This window comes from Apiospora marii (assembly GCF_038362585.1).
Source record: "Apiospora marii strain CBS 49790 chromosome Unknown utg000001l_segment0_segment0, whole genome shotgun sequence".
NCBI lineage: Eukaryota > Fungi > Ascomycota > Sordariomycetes > Amphisphaeriales > Apiosporaceae > Apiospora > Apiospora marii.
In genome coordinates, this window is record NW_027117372.1 from 4,990,614 (window position 1) to 5,009,205 (window position 18,592).

General features: G+C 54.1%; 7 protein-coding genes across 7 annotated transcripts; 5 read left to right on the forward strand and 2 right to left on the reverse strand.

The window, feature by feature from the left end:
- Positions 1-134: 134 nt before the first annotated feature.
- PG985_001636 (RNA-dependent ATPase rok1) lies at positions 135-2,231 on the reverse strand (the record flags this gene model as incomplete). Its single annotated transcript, XM_066821405.1, has 1 exon — positions 135-2,231. One exon carries the CDS (start codon positions 2,229-2,231, stop codon positions 135-137), a length of 2,097 nt encoding a protein of 698 aa, XP_066692284.1.
- A 1,980-nt stretch (positions 2,232-4,211) lies between these two features.
- On the forward strand, positions 4,212-5,066 carry PG985_001637 (uncharacterized protein; the record flags this gene model as incomplete). The annotated part of the gene is made up of 1 exon (XM_066821406.1): positions 4,212-5,066. The coding sequence occupies one exon, from the start codon at positions 4,212-4,214 to the stop codon at positions 5,064-5,066; it is 855 nt and encodes a 284-aa protein (XP_066692285.1).
- A 990-nt stretch (positions 5,067-6,056) lies between these two features.
- PG985_001638 (uncharacterized protein) lies at positions 6,057-6,830 on the forward strand (the record flags this gene model as incomplete). The annotated part of the gene is made up of 1 exon (XM_066821407.1): positions 6,057-6,830. One exon carries the CDS (start codon positions 6,057-6,059, stop codon positions 6,828-6,830), a length of 774 nt encoding a protein of 257 aa, XP_066692286.1.
- Positions 6,831-8,125: 1,295 nt separating this feature from the next.
- PG985_001639 (uncharacterized protein) lies at positions 8,126-9,793 on the forward strand (the record flags this gene model as incomplete). The annotated part of the gene is made up of 3 exons (XM_066821408.1): positions 8,126-8,580; positions 8,661-9,316; positions 9,588-9,793. 3 exons carry the CDS (start codon positions 8,126-8,128, stop codon positions 9,791-9,793), a joined length of 1,317 nt encoding a protein of 438 aa, XP_066692287.1.
- A 2,475-nt stretch (positions 9,794-12,268) lies between these two features.
- On the forward strand, positions 12,269-13,946 carry PG985_001640 (uncharacterized protein; the record flags this gene model as incomplete). The annotated part of the gene is made up of 6 exons (XM_066821409.1): positions 12,269-12,778; positions 12,866-12,892; positions 12,956-13,033; positions 13,091-13,165; positions 13,219-13,626; positions 13,680-13,946. The coding sequence occupies 6 exons, from the start codon at positions 12,269-12,271 to the stop codon at positions 13,944-13,946; spliced, it is 1,365 nt and encodes a 454-aa protein (XP_066692288.1).
- A 616-nt stretch (positions 13,947-14,562) lies between these two features.
- On the reverse strand, positions 14,563-15,967 carry PG985_001641 (uncharacterized protein; the record flags this gene model as incomplete). The annotated part of the gene is made up of 6 exons (XM_066821410.1): positions 14,563-14,672; positions 14,728-14,899; positions 14,969-15,337; positions 15,392-15,468; positions 15,527-15,823; positions 15,895-15,967. 6 exons carry the CDS (start codon positions 15,965-15,967, stop codon positions 14,563-14,565), a joined length of 1,098 nt encoding a protein of 365 aa, XP_066692289.1.
- A 1,203-nt stretch (positions 15,968-17,170) lies between these two features.
- Positions 17,171-18,475, forward strand: PG985_001642 (uncharacterized protein; the record flags this gene model as incomplete). The annotated part of the gene is made up of 1 exon (XM_066821411.1): positions 17,171-18,475. One exon carries the CDS (start codon positions 17,171-17,173, stop codon positions 18,473-18,475), a length of 1,305 nt encoding a protein of 434 aa, XP_066692290.1.
- Between the last annotated feature and the right edge of the window lie 117 nt (positions 18,476-18,592).

Genomic DNA, 18,592 nt, shown 5'->3' on the forward strand with positions numbered 1-18,592 from the left:
GCTGTGTCTGTAATGTACGAAAAGCAGTACCGACGTGGCACCAAGTCACCCGCCGCTCCCCCATGTGAAATCACTTTCTGTCTTTGAAGAATCATTCATTCATAACCTAGCTATGGCAATATTACACCCCCCCTTCAATCAAGCCCACCCCACTCGCTCTCCTGCCCCTCACTCTCATGCCCCTCATCCCCATCCTCATTCGCCCTGCCGCCGCTCCGCCGGCTGCTGCCCGCAATGGCCCCGCGCCGGTTGTTCTCCCGCCTCCGCTCCCAGGCGCTCTTGCTCGTGATCTGCGCCTTGGCCCCGCGCCGCGACTCCACCCCGCCCTTCTTGAGCTTCTGCTTGTCCTCCTTCCTCACCTTGGGCAGCGCGTCCATCAGCCACTTGGGCACCGCGTCCGGGTTGCCGTCCTTGCCCGCCTGCTTCTCCGACAGCGTGATGACGTTCGCGATGCTCTTCAGGAACGGGATGTCCTCCTTGGTGTACATGGTCACCGCGTCTCCCGCCCCGCCCGCACGCGCAGTACGACCGACGCGGTGCACGTAGCCCGCCACGCTGGTGGGGATATCGTAGTTGATCACGCCGTTGACGCCGCGGAAGTCGATACCGCGCATCAGCAGATCGGTGGTGATAAGGACCCAGATCTCGCCCGCCCGGAACCGGGCAATGATCTTGCTGCGCGCCGTCTCGGACATGGACGAGTGAAGTGCGGCCACCCGAGTGGAGCCGCCGGCCTCGACCGGGAACTCGAACTTGAGCTCGTCATGGAGAGACGTGGCGCGGTCGATCGTCTGCACGAAAACGAGGAACGGCAGGTTCATGTCTGGTAACGCCCCGTTGGTGCCTGTAGGGTGCAACAGCTGGCGCATGGTGTAGAGCTTGCCCCGCTCGTTGTCACCCGTGTAGATGAGCCTGTGCTTAATGTTCTTGACGGCAGTGTCCTTCAGACCCACGACAAGTCGCACCAAAGAAGATGTTGTCGCGTCGTCCTGTTGCTTCTTCTCGAGCTCCTGCACCAGCAAGGTCTCGATATTCGAGCCCATCGTGGCTGAGAAGCACATGAGCTGCAAAGACTGGCTGGTGCAAGCAGCCAGAATTCCCTGGGTCTGCTCCCTGAAGAGCTCGTCCAGTAGCACATCGCCTTCGTCGAGAATCAGCGTCCTCACCGTCGGCAGTAGCTTCTTGGTCTTTTCGCGATTTAAGAAGTTGAGAAGCATCATGGGGGTGGTAACAAGAATGTCGGCCCTGGTCACAGCTTGCGACACTTTGCTCTCGTCTTCGCTAGCTTCGTCCGACTCCTCCTTGTCTTCTTCATCCTCGCTCTCGTTTTCGGATTCCCGCTCAACTTCAATATCCGACGCTTCGGCCGCAACACGCATGCCTTTCTTGAACAACACAATCTTCACGCCGGTGCCGGCGGCCAGCTTCTGGCCCTCGTTGGTAATCTGGTGAGCGAGCTCGCGGGTGGGCGCGAGGACAATGGCGTCGAGGGATTGCTTGTGTCCTTTCTCTTGCGACTTTTGCCGTTGACCGAGTATCCGGTTGATAGTGGGGATCAGGAAAGACAGGGTCTTGCCGCTGCCGGTCGGGGCGACGGCAAGGAAGTTGACATGGTCGGCGTCGTTGAGGGTGTCGGTGACGGCGGATTTGGGGTTCAGCAAAAGAGGCAGACTGCCCATCTGCACTTCGGTCGGTAGTCGGTAGCCGTGCTCTGCAAGGTTGGCGACCAGTCTTGCCGACACATTGTAGACTCCCTTGAGCTCGTTGAACGAGGTGAGCGGCCGCGGGTAGAGCTGCTGCTGCTTTCCGTCTGCCGCCTTGACCTCGACCTTCTGCTTTTTGTCCTTCTTCTTCGACTTCTTGACCTTGGACTTCTTCTCCCCCTGACTCGACAGGATCGTGAACTTCAGCTTGTGGCCCTTCAGTATTTGGTAGATCTCGTCGTGGCTCATGGGAGGGGCGGCGTCCGTCGCTTGCTTCTTCGCAGGCTTCTCCTCGTCGTCGGCCGGGGCCGGGGCGGATTTGCTCATCTCCTTGGGCGCGAAGAAGTCGACATCGTCGGCGGCGGCGCTGGCGGCCTGGGTGAGGGCCTCGTCGGCTTTGCGCTTGGTGCCTCGCACCGTGAAGTCTGTGTAGAGCTGGGGGTTGGTGGGCTTGGTTGGCGGGGCCAGCGATTTCTCGGGTTTCGCCGACTTTTTCGTCCCGCGGGACAGCACTTTCAAGAGATCCATAGCGGGTTCGCTGGCTGTTGTCAGGGTTGCGCGATCCTTCTTGGGCAAGGTCTCTACTGTCGAGTCGCAATCGTTTTCGCCGGGTGGGCTGCTGCTCAATTGGAAATTCGATGCGCTGCAATGGGTTGCTCAAGGTTGCTGGGCGCTAAAACTTTTGGGCGGTGAGAGGTTCTGCCAGTCCAGCGCATGCGACTTCAGCAGCTCAGTGGTCCCCACCCACTAAACTTCTGGGATTCCCGATCGAGTGGGGCAACCCCCGAGCCGCCTGGAGACAACACAGGCCCATTCTGTTGGACGCATTCTGTTCCTGCGTCGCAATTGAAGGTGATGCTGCAAGAAAGAGCCAATGACTACTTAGTACTCGCTTAAACGTCTGTCCTGAGTCTTGAGTTTCACCGGGGGGTCTTCCAACGGGAACAATTTATCGTGGTTTTCATTGCTATGTTCAATACCCCTTTTCTGACATACACCTCTTAATCCACTTTTATGTAAGTCGATCATGTTAGTTGCATTATGGCTTACATGCGCCTTCATGCGCGTTGCACTGATATATACAATTTTCCGGAAAGATTTTCTGCACAGTCGTTTCGTTGATAACCAATGAAATTGCAAGGTACTTCATTGCGAGGAGATGCCGACATTTCCCCATCCAATGCCAGTCTTCTTCCTGGCGTAGCGGAACGAACGTCTCAAGTTGCGCCCGTCTACTTAGCCGCCTTCGTCTTCATGATGCATGCCGGTGGTGCAGTAGAACATATGATCATAGGTTTCTTCCATGACGGGACACGATTGGCAAAACCAAGCATCAGCTATAACATTCTCTCTTCCTTGCGGTATCCTACACGGCAAGCTGGGTGTTACAAGCTTGGGTTTACCTACTTGTGATTGGGAAAGTAAAATAAGCGTCCAACACGCAAAGTAGGATCTTAGCAGCAAGTGTGGTGTTTGAAAACAGTGAGGAAGTGAGTCATATATGTACCTGGCAAAATCGATGCCTTGAGTACATAGGTAGTTTGCTTGGTTGTCAGGGCTTATAAGGTCGACAGCTTCGTTCGACAACCTCTATGCGCTTGACTCCTCCGGCGATATCTACCATGTCACGTTCATTCTGGAGTTTGCAGTGGTGTCATTGATTGGGTACAAGATATGTGGGAGTGTGTCTGTTCAGATTTTCTTGACACCTGCGGGATCTTGATACGGACAGCTATACAGCGTGGGAGATGCAGAGCTAGACGTATTTGAGAAACTGGGTTCTCTGTAGTGTTGCATTACTTGGAAACCACAGCAAAAAGTGGTAACCTGTCGCAAATAACACTACTGGTATCCTGTCGAGCTCTCTCTCGTTCTTGCTTCATTTTTGGCAAGACCCTGTCATCAAGCAATGTGGCTTATGGCATGAGCAAGTGGACGGGTTGGTCGCCTGCTTCATAGCATAGCGAAATGGTTGGCACGTTAATATTCAATGAGCGGACACTGAAGATAAAGTAGCCTCCACATGAATAGATACCTGTAACAATTACCAGTACAGGTGCTTGGTTTCCAGTGCTGTATTCAATGCATTTCTTACATTACTAGGCCGACCTTTTTCTGCTTCCTACCCACTTTCCTTCTCCTCCTCTCCAACTGCTTTTCAAACAGCGTCTGCCTAATTACAGCTTCCCTCATCCAGAATTCTCCCCAGTTGCAGTCACCTCACTTCTTCAACCCAAACTGGTTTATTGCCGGTTGTTCCCCCTACTGCCATCTTCAGTCTGGCCCTTCCGACTCGACCGCTTTCATCCTCAGCCGCTGCTACCTAAGTGTGGTTTCACTCAGGGCTGTGTTGGTCTCCATTCCACTTCACCCAGGATAAATCTCACACCAAAGTCTCATTTTTTCTTTTGCTCTTAGCAAAGCAAAGTAAGTACCTGATAATTCACATCAACTAAGAAGCACTTCGTTGACCGTACCTCATAGATGGCCTCGGATCTAGTCTCCCAGATGGAAAACCAACTCGTCATCAGCACATCCAGAATCGAAGCACCCACCGAATTTCATCCGTTCATGCGTCTCCCAATTGAATTACGCACCCAGATCTGGGAAGAGCTGATCCCCGAGATCCATGACCGCATAATCTGGGTGCGCGAGCCGGGTTGGCTCAAGGTGGACCCCAAGCGATTCACCTCCATCCTCCTACACGTTTCGCCCGAGAGCCGGAGGATTTATCTCGCGCGTTTCCCCATGGCCTTGAATGTCTGCAGCTGCGACCTCGAGCTGGGCAAAGGCCATATATTGGATGGACACTGGCACAACCGTGGTACAATCTACATCAATCCCCTGCACGACGTCCTGGCTATCGGTCAGCCTTGGCAGGAGTCCGATACCCGGGACAGCGACTTCTACCACGGGACCACTATTTTCAGTGATGCTCTCGGCTTTGATGTGCAATGGACAGAGGAGGATGTTAGCGAGAACCCGTACACAGGCGACGATTTCGCGCTCTTGGCCCGACCGCTCCGTCGACAGAGGCCTCGCGACCGGATGCGAAAGCTCATCGAATTCCCGATCACCATGGCTCATCATCCTGGTGACTCGGAAATTGAGAAATCAGAATGGATTTACAGATGGTGGGAGGAGTACAGATGGGAGGAGGATTCAGTGGATGGCATCATCGATAATGAGAACGACGACGACCCTACCGAGAGCTGGGACTTCAACGGCGTCACCAAGCGACACATGTTCACCGGTACTTTGGACAACAACCAGATCTGGGAGTTTCATCGAGACATGGATTGTCTGAGCGGCAGTGAGCTGCTCCAAAAGTGGAACGGCAACTTTACGGTCATCGATGAGTAATAAGGCCCAAGTACGTACAGGTATGCCGAGAAAGCACCTGAGGGATAACGAACAACCTAACATTCTTGCATACAGCTTTCGTCCCAATGGCCGACGGAGAGTCTAGAAATAGCAATGTGATATCTGCTCATGGCCCAGAACAGGTGGATCGGTCTCTATAGGATCCTCAAGGCATCTCGGATATCCCTAATTGTGAATGGGCGAGTCGAGAAACAGTCAGCGATGAGCCCTCACAGCGGTCACACACAAAAGGTGCCAGAAACTCATTAAGCAGTTGATTGATAATTATAGAGCATAGGTAGTCGTTTCATAAACAGGGCACTGCTGTTAAACTCCTGCATAGCCTCGACACGATCTTGAGTACAATCAGTGCATTCTTAAACCTGTGAGTTGTTGTAGTCCTTTAGCGCCCGGCGCACACACAGTATTTAGAAGACTACACCGATCACAGTTGTAAAAGGCACTCTGTAGTAAGCTTGAGGTGACTGATAAGTAAGAATCTAACAGGTAGTTAGTGAGGATGCTGTACCAAGTACATATCTATAAGCTTGGATCATTCTGAACAGGCTCGGCTCTTGCATTCAATGCCCTGAATGCATTCAATCCATTTCTTCTCGCATAAATAGGTCATAATTTCCGCTTCATACTTATTTTCTTTCCTTCCCTCCACCAACTGTCCACCTCCAGACAGTTTCCCCCAACAACTTGGCTTGAGCAGCACCTTCCTCGAGAGGCACTCTCCAGCTCTCCTCATTACATCTGCCTTTTTCTTTGCTCTTTTCCCTCACCCACAACAACAACTCAATCCCCTTCTTCAGACCTCATCTCTCATTCGAGGCTGCCTTGAGCTCCTACAACTCGGACCAAGTCTTACAGCATCTGATCCTCTTGTCATCACAACTGAGCCGGAAAAGGTAAAGTGCCCAGAATTCTTACCATTCGAAGGGCACGACTGACTGGACCCAGATGGATTCCGACTTAGCAGCCAAGATGGAGACCCAACTCGTACTGAGTCCGAGCGCCACCAAGACGGCGACCTTCCACCCGTTCCCGCGCCTTCCGAGCGAGCTTCGCATCAAGATCTGGGAAGAATTCATCCCCGAGACTCATGGTCGCCTCATCTGGATGCGCCAGCCCGGCTGGATCATGGCGGACAAGGAACGCTTCACCTCGATTCTCTTGTCTGCCTGCCCTGAGAGCCGTGATGTCTATCTGAAGCGATTCCCCATGGGCCTCGAGCTCAACCACCGCGAGGTCTCCTCAGACTATTGGGGACACCAGTGGCGAACCAGCGTAAACTGGGGTGGTAACGTCGGCACCATTTACATCAACCCGGAACAAGACGTTCTGGTCCTTGGTCAGCCCGGGGAGGGGTATGGAGGCTTCCATTCCCCTTCGCGCGAAGATTTCACCCTCCTGGCCAAGCCGCTCCGCCGAGAGGAGCCGCGCCGCCGTATCCGCAACGTCATTGAGTTTCCGGGCAGCGAGAAGTTGCGGGATGAGTTCGACATCGCCTTTTCGGAGTTGCAAGATGAGTACGAAATCGAGTATTCGGAAGACGGTGACTACGATCCCGACGACACTCCTGAGAACAACCTGTGGGGCTTGCCTACCGTCCATTGGACCTTTGAGGGCGTCACCAAGCGCCTCACACCTACTGACCCGTTTGACGAGGACGAGGCCTCGGAGTTCTGCGACGACGCAAAGAACCTGAGTGGCCGCGAGGTGCTTAAGAAGTGGGAAGGCAAATTCACGCTCTCCTAAATGGAGTCGCACGGGTAAGTCAAGCAAGTTTCCTATTAACATCGACTGAGGCTAATGTTCCAGTTAAGCAGATACTTTGACTTGTATCTGGTCGCAGAAATCTGTCGCGAAACTTGGGTGAGCAAGGTCGAATGGCGAACCACTTGCTGTACAATAAGGAATCATGAACAGCCCACTTGGGTCCGGGAATGGCAAGACAGGTGGTGTGGTGATTTGCCAATCTCATTTTCTTGGGCAAATGAGACATAGATCAGTCAGCGTTGAGATCTCACGATAGCTGAATTTCTGCTATGAGCCAGTGCCTTCAACTTTCAGAATGAAGTCAACTCATATCTGGCTTTGTCCTAGTGCTGGCTGATCTCACAAACTGGTAGTGAGATAGTTGTGCCATATCTGATGGTACACCAAAAATGAATCTTGGACTCCCAATAGTTTATAGTGACTGGGCTGTATGCCCTCATTGCGACTGGGTGACCCGTGAAATACCGACGAAACTGAAAACATTTTAACATTTTTAATGTTCACCGAGAAGCTTGTAACGGTACCATTTAATGCCACATTTCAAGGCCACAATCAGGTATGCCCTATTGAACATAAAACAACTTATTGCTTGGTTTCTGAAAAGCAAGTTGAATCTTTCACAACTCATTACCCACACCTCATTTTGAGAACAATCGTTCACCTACTTTCACTTTACACATTTACCACTGCATTTTTCCCTCCAAAGCTCGTACCAAATTTGACAAAAGTAAGCCTCATTCTTGATCGCAGCGAATGTCAGTTGAAGCGGCCATTACTGGCAAACCTGGTGGCATCTCTCTCTCTCCCTCCCTCCCTCTCTCTACTGCTGCTGCATTTGTGAGCCGTCAGTTGATTTATTTCGACTGCTCACCCATACCCCACGTCGCGAACAATCAGCACAATCACCCATTCAAGTTGCATGTGCCAATTGGGCTTTTCCACTTCATCTACATTCACAGTTAATGCAAGTCCAAGCAATTACTGCCATCCTGGATTTCATATTCTACTTCCTCTCTCTCTCTCTCTCTGCCACACGTCCACCCATCCTCCCTCCATCACACCCATCCTTCCTCCATCATCTGAGCAGTTCATCGACTGGAAGATCTGTTGCAGCATCAACAGTCTTACTCTGCCATCTCATTCTACCTTCCCTTACCCATTGTTCCATCTTCTCTCATACTTATTTTCATCGTCTCTCCCACATTATTTCATCTTCCCTTCCACATTCACTCATACTTATCCCATCTCAACAGTCCCTTGACCACACTTTCGCCATGGCGCCCCAAGACAAGGTTTCCGCTCCAGTCAACCAGATGGATGTCGAGATCAACGACATAAGCTCGGATTCGGATTCCGACACTCCTACAGGCACCTCGACTACTTCACCTGATCTTGAACGTGCTGCTGACCACCCCATGGCTGATCTTGTCGTCGACGCCTCATCTGCTAGCACTGCTACAACTTCCAAGGAGTCTAGTGCCGCCAAGCGATCCGTCGAGGATGCCAACGCTGAGGCTGGCCCTGCCACCAAGCGCCAGAAGTCCTCTTCCTGTAGTGACGCATTCCCGACCGTCAAGGCGAAGCAGGAGGAGCGAAGCCGCCGCAAGAAGCTCATGGCGGACCAGGTCGAAGCTGAGCACAACGAGTGGAAGCAGGCCAACGAGGGTCTCACCAAAAAGAAGAAGCTTGACCACAAGAAAGAGGTCATGAAGCGCGTAAGCGATGAGTTGTAAGTTTTCCATCTTCAAAATCCATGCCTGCCCACCCTACTTGCTGCTATGTTGCCGCCTACTAACTCACCTACAACAGCATGGCTCGCGATGAACACCCGGACCAAATCGTCGTCGAGAAGTCCTCAGCCAAGCCCAAGGACACCTCGACCCCGGCCAAGACCAAGGTTGCTTCAGTTGGCCCGGCACCCCAGGCATCACCTGCCGTTGCCGATGAGCGAGCCGCGCATTCTACCTCATCCACGCCCCAAGTAGATGCTGCTTCTCACCTCAACGTCCGCAAGCCCGAGAAGGCCATTGCTGCTGCCAACCCAGACGAAGATGCCAAGGGCCAAACCCCCAAGAAGTCCGGTACCAAGGCCGCCAAGCAGCAAGCCCAGCCCGCCACCCCCAAGGACCGCAAGAAGCTGCCTGCCAGCAAGAAGCCTGACAGCGGCAAGAAGAACAGCATTCCCGATAACAACAACGACGGCAAGGTCCTCATCGATGGCACCGCCGACTTCGTCTCCAACAACCTCGTCGAGAAAGCCCAGAGCGATGCCCTCGAGACCATTGTGAAGGCCAACGAGAAAGCGAACGAGATCCGCAAGGAGGCTGAGGAGCAAGCCGCTCAGGTCATCGCCGACGCTCGCACACAGGTTGATGAGAAGGTTCGGGTCGCAGGCGAGGAGGCCGCCGAGATCGTCAAGAATGCCGAGGGACAAGTTGCCCAGATTCTGGCCGAGGCTCGACAGCGTGCCGAAGCGGACCTTGACAAGGCCCGAGAGGATGCCGAGGCCATCGATCGCGATAGTCAGCTTCGCGTGGGTGAGGTTGTTGGTGGTAAGTGTCTTTCGGCGTTTATTCCGTGTCGTCTCAGTGTCTCATGAGAGATGGAGTACCCGCTTTGTCCACGTCAAGAAGAGCAAATACTAAAACCGAGAGTCGATAGGTGCTCGCGACCGTGCTGTTCGCGCCGATGAGGAGGCGGCCAACGCCCTGCGCGACATCGATACTGCCACCCAAGAGATTCGACGGGGCAAGACGACCCTGAAGGACTTCTTTGAGGGAATTGCTGCTCGTGCTGCTCCTATTCACCAGCAGAACCAGGTCGTGAATGGTTTCGGCAACCAGATTTCTCATCATCCCATGCACCCTCCCGCTCGTGCTGCTTCTGTTCCTAACTACGAGAACAAGGTTTTCAAGCTGAAGCAGGAGGAGGGTGAAAACTGAGGCGTCTGCTGCATTGGGAGCGCATTATTCTTTGCAGCTTGGGTGTTGGGTGTTGATGGGCAGTGGTATCTACATGCCATGGCGATGCATTCTTTCTCAGCTTCTATTTCCTATTACTTGACTGCATGGAGAGAGGAACCCAGCACTGATTCCTGGGAAACACGGGAATTTGGTATTCTTTACACAGACTGGCATTGCGGAACACGGGCACAGCCGCAAATATAGATAAGCCTGTATCTGATAATTAGATCAATATGGTACTGCTTAATCACGATAATAAAGCCACTTGGTGAAGATGATAGCGCCTTGCTTCTGTAGCGGGAATAATACTACAGGAGTATTCGTTCACCGCACTGCTGTAATCTGGAGTAAGTGGAATGATTAAGATAGATGCTGCCGATGGAAAAAGTCCGGATTACTCGGGCGGCCGCTTAACCGATAGACGGACGGACAAACCAAGCCCTTGGTTCCCTCCTTCTTGAGAAGTATTTTCCGGATTTTGCGTCCTAGGCCGAAACTAACTAGGACAACATGATGTCAAGTTTGACAATGACGACGCTCGCACCCATGAAAATCCCGGACCGATATGGCATACAGGGTTGACCATCGCTGTGATTGGGAATCGTGAACTGGATTTGGGCGGACGAGACACATGGCGAGATCCCTGACTGGCAGTTTCGCATCTGTCCTGTCGCCACTTTTCTTATCGTCGAACCGGGGTGATCCTTTGCGCCGCCGAACAAGATCCAATTGCGAAGGTCGGCATACCTGGCACATTTCGGGACAACTGTGATTGTTCATGGACCAAGTGTTCTTGGATGGCGGGCTGCAAACAAGAAACCAGACCACGTGTTGTTTCAAGCTCGCGACGTTGGTGGTCTAGATCTAAACATCGAGATCAGCTAAATACATACACGGTAACATTTCTTACTCGGAGTATCTTGGTCATATAGTGGTGCGTCTGGCCCATGATCTTCAACGTACGACCTCTCGTGTCGCATAGAGTTTCTATGGTGGCAGTCTCGTGATGTATGCCTACAGAAAGAAAGAGGGGAGAGGAATTTGCCGTTTTTAGGGGAGGGCCCGAAATAAGAGGGTGCCCTTCGGCAACCAGGAAATGCCATGCTGTAGGGTAATAAGAGGGCTGATATAGCAGTAACATGATGCTCACGAGATAAGCAGAATGGAGGGCCCGGTGCGGGGGGATGCACTGACAACACAGGCAGGCGAGGAGGGAGGCGTGTAGTCGGTGGGATCAGCCGTGCACGCCAACCTTGTCCAATGTCGGTCTAGACTGCAAGTAATGTCGTGCGGCTCGTTTCGAACGGTCGTCTTGGATCGGCTTGGATGGCGGTGTGCCGGTTTGTACACTGCATAAGCTTGAAGTGAGAATCCCAAAAGTTGGTTGTGGGAGCCCTCCATCTCCATTTGCCAGCCCGGGGACTTTTGGCCGTCAGCGCGATCTACGGGAGCCAATCGGAGCTAACGGAAGTGGGCCGATAGTGTCTCACTGCCGGCACCAGCAGCCAATTCAGCACCGACGCCATTGGGCAGAAGAAGGGAGGGTCGGATTTCCGGGATAAGCCAGGCACTTACATACTGCCAAGGGGGGCACTTGGACCTCCTAGCCGAAATTGGGGAGAATCAGATTACAAGTACCTCAGAGCAAAGTCATGCTGATGTATCAAGTCCATCGCAATCAAGGCAGAATGCTATCACTATGCAGCACATGTAGGTGACGAGGCCCAAGGCCCATCCAGCTGGGCGCGCAAACCTGGCAGTAGATCAGATGGCAACGTGTTGTCGCATGCACATCATCTCAATGGATTTCTGGGGAGGACGCAGAGCGTGGACCAATCGAAGGGGCGGGCTGGGCCATGGGCAAGTATTGACGAGTCATTGACGTATGCAGGCAGCCAGTTTTTGGGTAGAGTTGGTACCGCCGCTGGGGATCAACTGATTGCCTGGGCGCAGACCGTTTCGGTGGGGATGGGGCATTTATTCCAGGCCTCTTCTTTGCTGGTTCTGGGCTGCCCCCTCAGTAAGTAGAACAGAAGCCCCCTATCAGTAGCCCGGTCAATCATTCAATCAATCAACCCGCAAGCAATTCCAACCATTGATGGCAATCTCGCATCAGAGCGGGGCTGGCGACTTGGCAGGTCTTGGCTCCCTCCTTTGATTTTTGCTGATTGCTTATTGCTTCTTCTCCCAACGGAGCCAACGGCCCCCCCAGCCAGTCCAAGGTCTTGGGATGTATTTAGACAAGACTTCCCGTTCCCTTTTGTCTTGTCCTCTCCTTGGCTTCTGGACTTTTCTGCTCTGCCTAGCCTACGCCAAGTCCCCTGGATCTAAACTTTGACGACGGATCTCGCAGCCCTATCAGCCCGTCCACCAATTCCAGATTGCCAACGGCTGCTTATTCCGAGAACCAGCCAGCACGTGACGTGACCCGTTGGACTTGCATCGCGTCGCATCATGTCCGATCCCACCCAGTCGTCGGTGGGTCCGCCTGCAGCTGTCAACACCAACAACAGCGACAGCACTGCCAACAATAACAGCAGCAGCAACATCGCCAACAACAACGCTGCTGCCGTCGCCACAAGCCCCGTCATCGATACCAAAGTCGAGAATGGCTCATCCCAACAGGTGCAGTCGGCCGAGCCTCCCTCGCCGAGCGCTTTGGAGTTCGGCAACGGGCTCGTCGACCCGCTGGACATCGGGCGCCACCGCCGCGACGATGTCACCCTGAAGCAGCTGCAGATCGAGTACCCCAAGGCCAACAAGCGCGAGCTCCGCAAGTTCTACCAAAACCAGAACAAGCTCATCAATCACTACCTCGGCGTCGACGACGAGGAGCGCCTGCAGGTCGAAGAAGATGCCCGCCTCGGCCCCAAGATCAAGTTCGCCATCAACGCCTCCTTCACCGTCAACTTCTGCCTTTTCGTCATCCAGCTCTACGCCGCCATCTCCACCGGATCGCTCTCGGTAGGCACCACACCACGCCCGGCCCGGTTGCGCTTATTACTCCGTCGAGACTGCGAGTGATGCTAACTTGTGTGGCTGCGATACTAGCTGTTCGCCACGGCTGCGGATGCCTTTGTACGTCTCCCTCCCCCCAACAATCCAATTGGCCGTGGATGCACGATTGCTGACTAGGAACAGATGGATCTGGTGTCGTCGTGCGTGATGCTAATCACCTCCCGGATGGCCGCCCGCGCTTCCATCTACGACTACCCCGTGGTAAGTACAAGTAACGTCCGTTGTTTGTCGAGGCCAACTTTGCTAACCTTGCTCTAGGGCCGGACTCGTATCGAGACTATGGGAATCATTATCTTCTGTGCCTTGATGACCTGTGTTGCCATTGAGCTACTCGTACGCTGCACCCCCACGCTCAATGCTTCTGGCCATCAACTGACGCGTTGTAGATTGAATCCGGCCGCACGCTTGGCAATGGCCACACCGACTCTGGCGACCAGCTGCACATCGTGCCCATGGTCTGCGTCTGCGTCGCCATCGTCGCCAAGGCCACTCTCATGCTGTACTGCTTCGCCTACCGCAAGCACGCATCGGTCCACGTTTTCTTCGTGGACCACCGCAACGACATCGTCGTCAACACCTTCGGTCTGATCATGGCCGTGGTTGGCGAGCGATTCGTCTGGTACCTGGATCCCATCGGTGCCATCCTGATCGCGCTGCTCATCCTCTTCTCCTGGGTCTCCAACGCGTTTGAGCAGGTCTGGCTGCTGGTGGGCAAGACGGCCCCGCCCGATTACATCTCGCGCCTCATCTACTTGACCATCACCTTTGACGACCGCATTCTCAAGGTCGATACCGTATGTTTACCTTGCGTCTACTCTAGATTGAGTTCCTAGCTGACAATTACTAGTGCCGCGCATACCACGCAGGCCAGAACTACTACGTCGAGGTCGACATCATCATGGACCGCTACACTCCCCTGGAGATCTCCCACGACGTCAGCCAGGCTCTGCAGAGGAAACTCGAGGGCCTGTCGGACGTCGAGCGGGCCTTCGTCCACGTCGACTACGAGGACGACCACGATGTCAACGAGGAGCACAAGCCTCTCTACGAGAAGAGAGTGCCCCGGAGGACCGTCCGCAAGCTCTGGGCCGATATGATTGGGCGCGGTGATTAAGTGGCTCGCTGCATCGTACACAGCCACCCAACAGAGGAGGCGGTACATCCCTCATATCACAAATTTGGGCTCGCCGTTGGTCCTGCATACCTAAGTACGGAAACTACCCCCTTCGCCGCGCCCTCGATCCAGCCGCAAAAGTCTGGCCTTCGCTGAAATTGCCGAAGAACGGGCGCGGCAACCTACCAAGACCGATTGTGTGTATTTCTTTCGCATAGTCCCCGCTTGGGACTCACCCTCTTTCGTCGTCGACTGCGCGAACCTGTGGGAGCCTGACCGGCTTCCGCTCGTCGCGCTTCTTATACCCGTTCGCTAGAGTTGCCTTGCCAAAGCAAGTGCAAGAGGGATGCAGTTCAGTACCTAACTAGATAAGTATTGCATACCAACAGGCGAATCCATCAATAGAAAGTAAAGTTCAAGCAATTTAACGAGACCGCTTAAAGGCCACAGTGAATGAATCAATTGTATATACAACTTCCCGTCTCGGCTCCTGTGATCGCCTATACAAGCACCAAAGAAATGTGTCCAGCACAAGGATAAGGTCTGCTGTTACTTGACAGACCTTGCTCTGTGATGGACGAAGCCAATATCAAGTCCACCAAGTCAAACCCCAAGCCTACTTGAAGTACTGCCCCTTGAACCCGGGCAGAATCTCCTCGCCATCCTTGGCGTACTGATGGTCCTTGGCTTTGGCTTGCTGCCATTTCTGTTTCCGCTGAGTGAATTCTGGTCAAGAGTTAGATTCTAGTACTCTGGGCCTTGAGGTCTATGCAATACTCACCACCCATCGTAGGCACCGGGTGCCCGCCGGCCTCGAACTCGTTCTGGACGAAACCCGCCCGCTTGAGGACGGGGGAGTCGATGGTCTTGAGGACGACGTCGTTTTGGGGGCGGGAGAAGTAGAGGAGGCCCAGGCGGTCGACGTGGCGCTGGTCGGCGGGCGGGAGCGCGACCTGCAGAAGTTAGTCTCGAGGCGCATTTGAAGTAACGTGAGGGGCATGACCGAAAGAAGGCAGGCTTACTCTGTGGATCGTCGACTTGATGTACCCGCCCGTCAGGAAGCTGAGGGCGTCGCAGGTGTTGACCGTCAGGCTGCCGTCGAGGGGCTTGGCCCACTTCCACTTGCCGGTCTCGTGCTCGCGGATCTGCAGGGCGGCGACGGGCTGCCGGAACAGGAGGGTGATGGTGCCGAGGTCTGTGTGCCCGCCGGACCAGAGGCCGTCGTCGAGCTTGGAAATCTCCTGGGGGGAGAACTTGCCGTACTTCATGTAGCGCAGGTGGGACTCGTCGTGGGTGTCCCACCGGTGCAGCTTCGTGAAGAAGTCGGGCGGGAGCTCGAGGGCGAGGGCGATGAGGTGGTTGAGGGGGTTGAGGACTTTTTCGTAGAGGGACTGGGACATTATGTTAGTGGACTAGTTATCAGAGGGGTATTTGAGTCTTCTTACCTTGGCAAAGGTCTCGATCTCTTCGATGTGTTCTTTCAGCAGTTCGGGTACGGGTTGTGTGATGTGTCCGTCGTTGGCTGTGCGTGGTGTTGTCAGTACTGGCAACATCTTGCTAAGCTTGGAAGGCCAACTCACTAGCCATGTTCCACACCTCGACCTTGTCCTTGAGACCACCGCTGAGGGCCCGCCGGCCGGCGGGCCGGTAGCCGTTGTACTCGCCGTTGTCGAGGTCGGGCACGTACTTCAGCTTCTCCTCGAGGGGCAGCTCGTAGAAGGCCTGGCCCAAGGCGAACTGCCGGTCGACCTTTTCTTGGGGGATGCCGAAGTTGGTGACGTAGAAGAAGCCCTTGGTGCGGATGGCTTCGATGAGCTGCTGGGCGAGCTGCTGGTTGCCCTCGTCGGTGCCGTACGTGGAGAGGTCGATGTTGGCGACTGTGGAGAAGAACTGTCAGTTTTGTTTGCCATCGCGCGGTAGTTTGTAAAGTTTGTCTTCATTGACGTACGCTCCGCCCAGTCGAGATCCTCTTTCGTCTCCGGGACGTGGGAGTATTGCGAGATTTGCGTGGCGTGAGGCATCTTGAAAACTGGGTATCTGGGTATCGAGGGGACAAATGCAGGGGGTACGAATGAGCAAGAATGGTAGTACTTTGCAGGAGCAATGAAATAATGGAAGTTTATAAATAAAATCGTCCTCTTGTTTTTTGGCCGCGTCCGACCCTCCGGATTGCGCCGGCCGTGATGTCGTGATCGGAGCCCCGCACCCGATTGCGATATTACTCCAACGGTTGCGTGATCCCACGGCAGATGACACCATGCCCCCCTTCTGCCCAAATCTGCTTGGCGGCCGGTTCATTGCACGGGATCACGTCATGGTCGAGATTGCGCAGGCTCTTCTATTGGGCTATTTCACGATGGACTGTCGATAAGAAGTCGGGCTTTACCCCTTTCGCGACTCGCTGCTGTTGATGGCGGCCCTTATGCCCCGTCGTCACGGATTTCTCTCCGTCAGCCCCTCATGCGATTTCGCTGTTACTAATGCCCTTCTCTTCTGTTGACCTAGATCTCCGCAGTTGGGGATTCGGCAGTTTGCCTTCGGACGGGGGTTGCACGTCGATGCATACAACCGCGACGTGGGTGGGGCAGCACTCTCGCCGCGAGAGTGGCATATCAGGACTAGAGTATCCAACAACAATTGGAAGCTAAATCTTTGGGTTGCCTTGCTATAAGCCAATGCAGGTGTAATGGCCCCTGGAAGAGTCACCTTGCTAGCGACCAGCTGAGGGGGACTAGAGTCAGTGTTTTGGTAACGTTTGATGATGATGTATTGTATTACAGGAATATTCAATCCAGGCTTCAATAAGATCACAACCAGACTGACGTGCCACCAAGAAGCAAACCCGCTCGCCCTCACGTGAGGAATGGAGTGACACAAGAGTTTCAGACATCAGCGCCCTGTGATACCTCGTATCCTACTTTCCATGTCTTCCTATTCTCCACGGATCCGCCGGGGCATGTCGAGTCTACTCCAACCCTCAAAGCCCCATGTTTCTGGATAAGATGACATTCCAACGTCTCTCTGTCGAGCTCCTGCAGGATATTGCTGGGAGATGATCGGTGCTTACCGTCTTTGCTTTCTCCAACACCTGTCGGGCTGCCTATCTGGCCTGTCGAAATGCGGCTCTTTGCCAGCGCGCCTTCTTGAACCAAGTGAGTCATCGGTTCAATAATATCTATTGTGAGAATGCAGGAGTTCAGGACCAAAGTGTCAGATGATTATGGATGGCTAACCCAGTGTGGTCCTGGTTGCGATGGGTCCCGGTACCTGGCCCAGACGACCCGATCCCGATACCTTGCCAAGACGACACGATCCCGATAACCGAGGCTGAGTTCAAGGCCATGGCAAGCCGGAGCGGTGCCAACATTGTCCTATGGGCACGCTATTCCGCAGCACTGGAACAGCTCCGAGCCGCCTGCGTAAGGCCCAAACCGCGCTACCATACGCGTGGCGAGGCCGGCCCCGAGGTGGATGACGAGATCTGGAGAAGAGACCTGGCAGCGTCTGCACGTTGTGTACCGGAGCTACTGGTCATTGGCAGTACGTTTGTTATGCCTTGCCATTTCCCAACGGGATATAGATTGAGTGATAATACTGAAACCCCGGGTGGTAATTTAGATATACACTTCTTCAACAGGCACCGCCCACTTGCCTTGAAGCTCGTGATGGCACTGCTGAACTCACCGGGCGGCATTTACACAACCTGCCGTCGCCAGACTCTGTCGAAACTAGCATTCTGCTTCGTGTCGGCCTGCAACCATGACGCCCCTTTCGAGTACCAACTGAGCTATCGAGAGTTCCACAACGCCGCTGCGCGAGCCCAAAATAGGCTGACGAGGGACTGGAACGGGAACCCGGAGCAGTGTCTCCGCGACGAGCACCACCACTACTTTCTGCTGGGTTTCCTGTTCCACACTCTGAGCCAGGGGATCATCGAGGTTCCTCGCTTCGAACTTTCATTGTGGGCGGAAGGGTTATCCGAGCAAGAAGTCTCCGAGCTCCCGCTGCCGTTTGACGATGCATCTAGCAGGGAGGAGGGAGAAGACAGCCGGTGGGATCGGTGGCTTCGGCGGACCAATACCCGGTATTGCCGCAGGGAGGAGATCGAAGGGGTGGAGTGGCTGGGGCAGTTCACTCTGGGCCCGCACATCTCGTCCTTTGATGATTTCGGGTATTCCTTCCGTGATTTGGCAATGCGACAGGCTCGGCAGGATGCTCACTTGGCAAGGTTCCCCCGACTTATACGCAGCCTCCGCTTCACGGTCCGGCCGCAGGAAGCAGGAGACGAGTGGATGTCAATCTCGGGGACGGGCACACAAGACTCCCGGGAGTTCACCATGGAGGGCCAAATACGTCCTACCCAGAGTCGCGCCACGGTGACCATGGACTCTCCCGTCATGGGTCGGCTGCTCCTGGAGGGACGCATCAGCCCCTATGGGATCGTCGGCTTCTGGTGCCATGACGGTCAAATTGGAGTCCAAGGGTTCTTCTGGTTATTCAAGGAAATGTATTACTTTGACGATGTTTGAATACAGCCCTGGATCGGATTTACTTCAGGATCGTTAAGTTCAGCAGGTGCTCGGTTGCGATGGATGTCTGAAACACGTTTTGTCACAAAAGACAGTATTAGTGGAATTCCGGCCTCT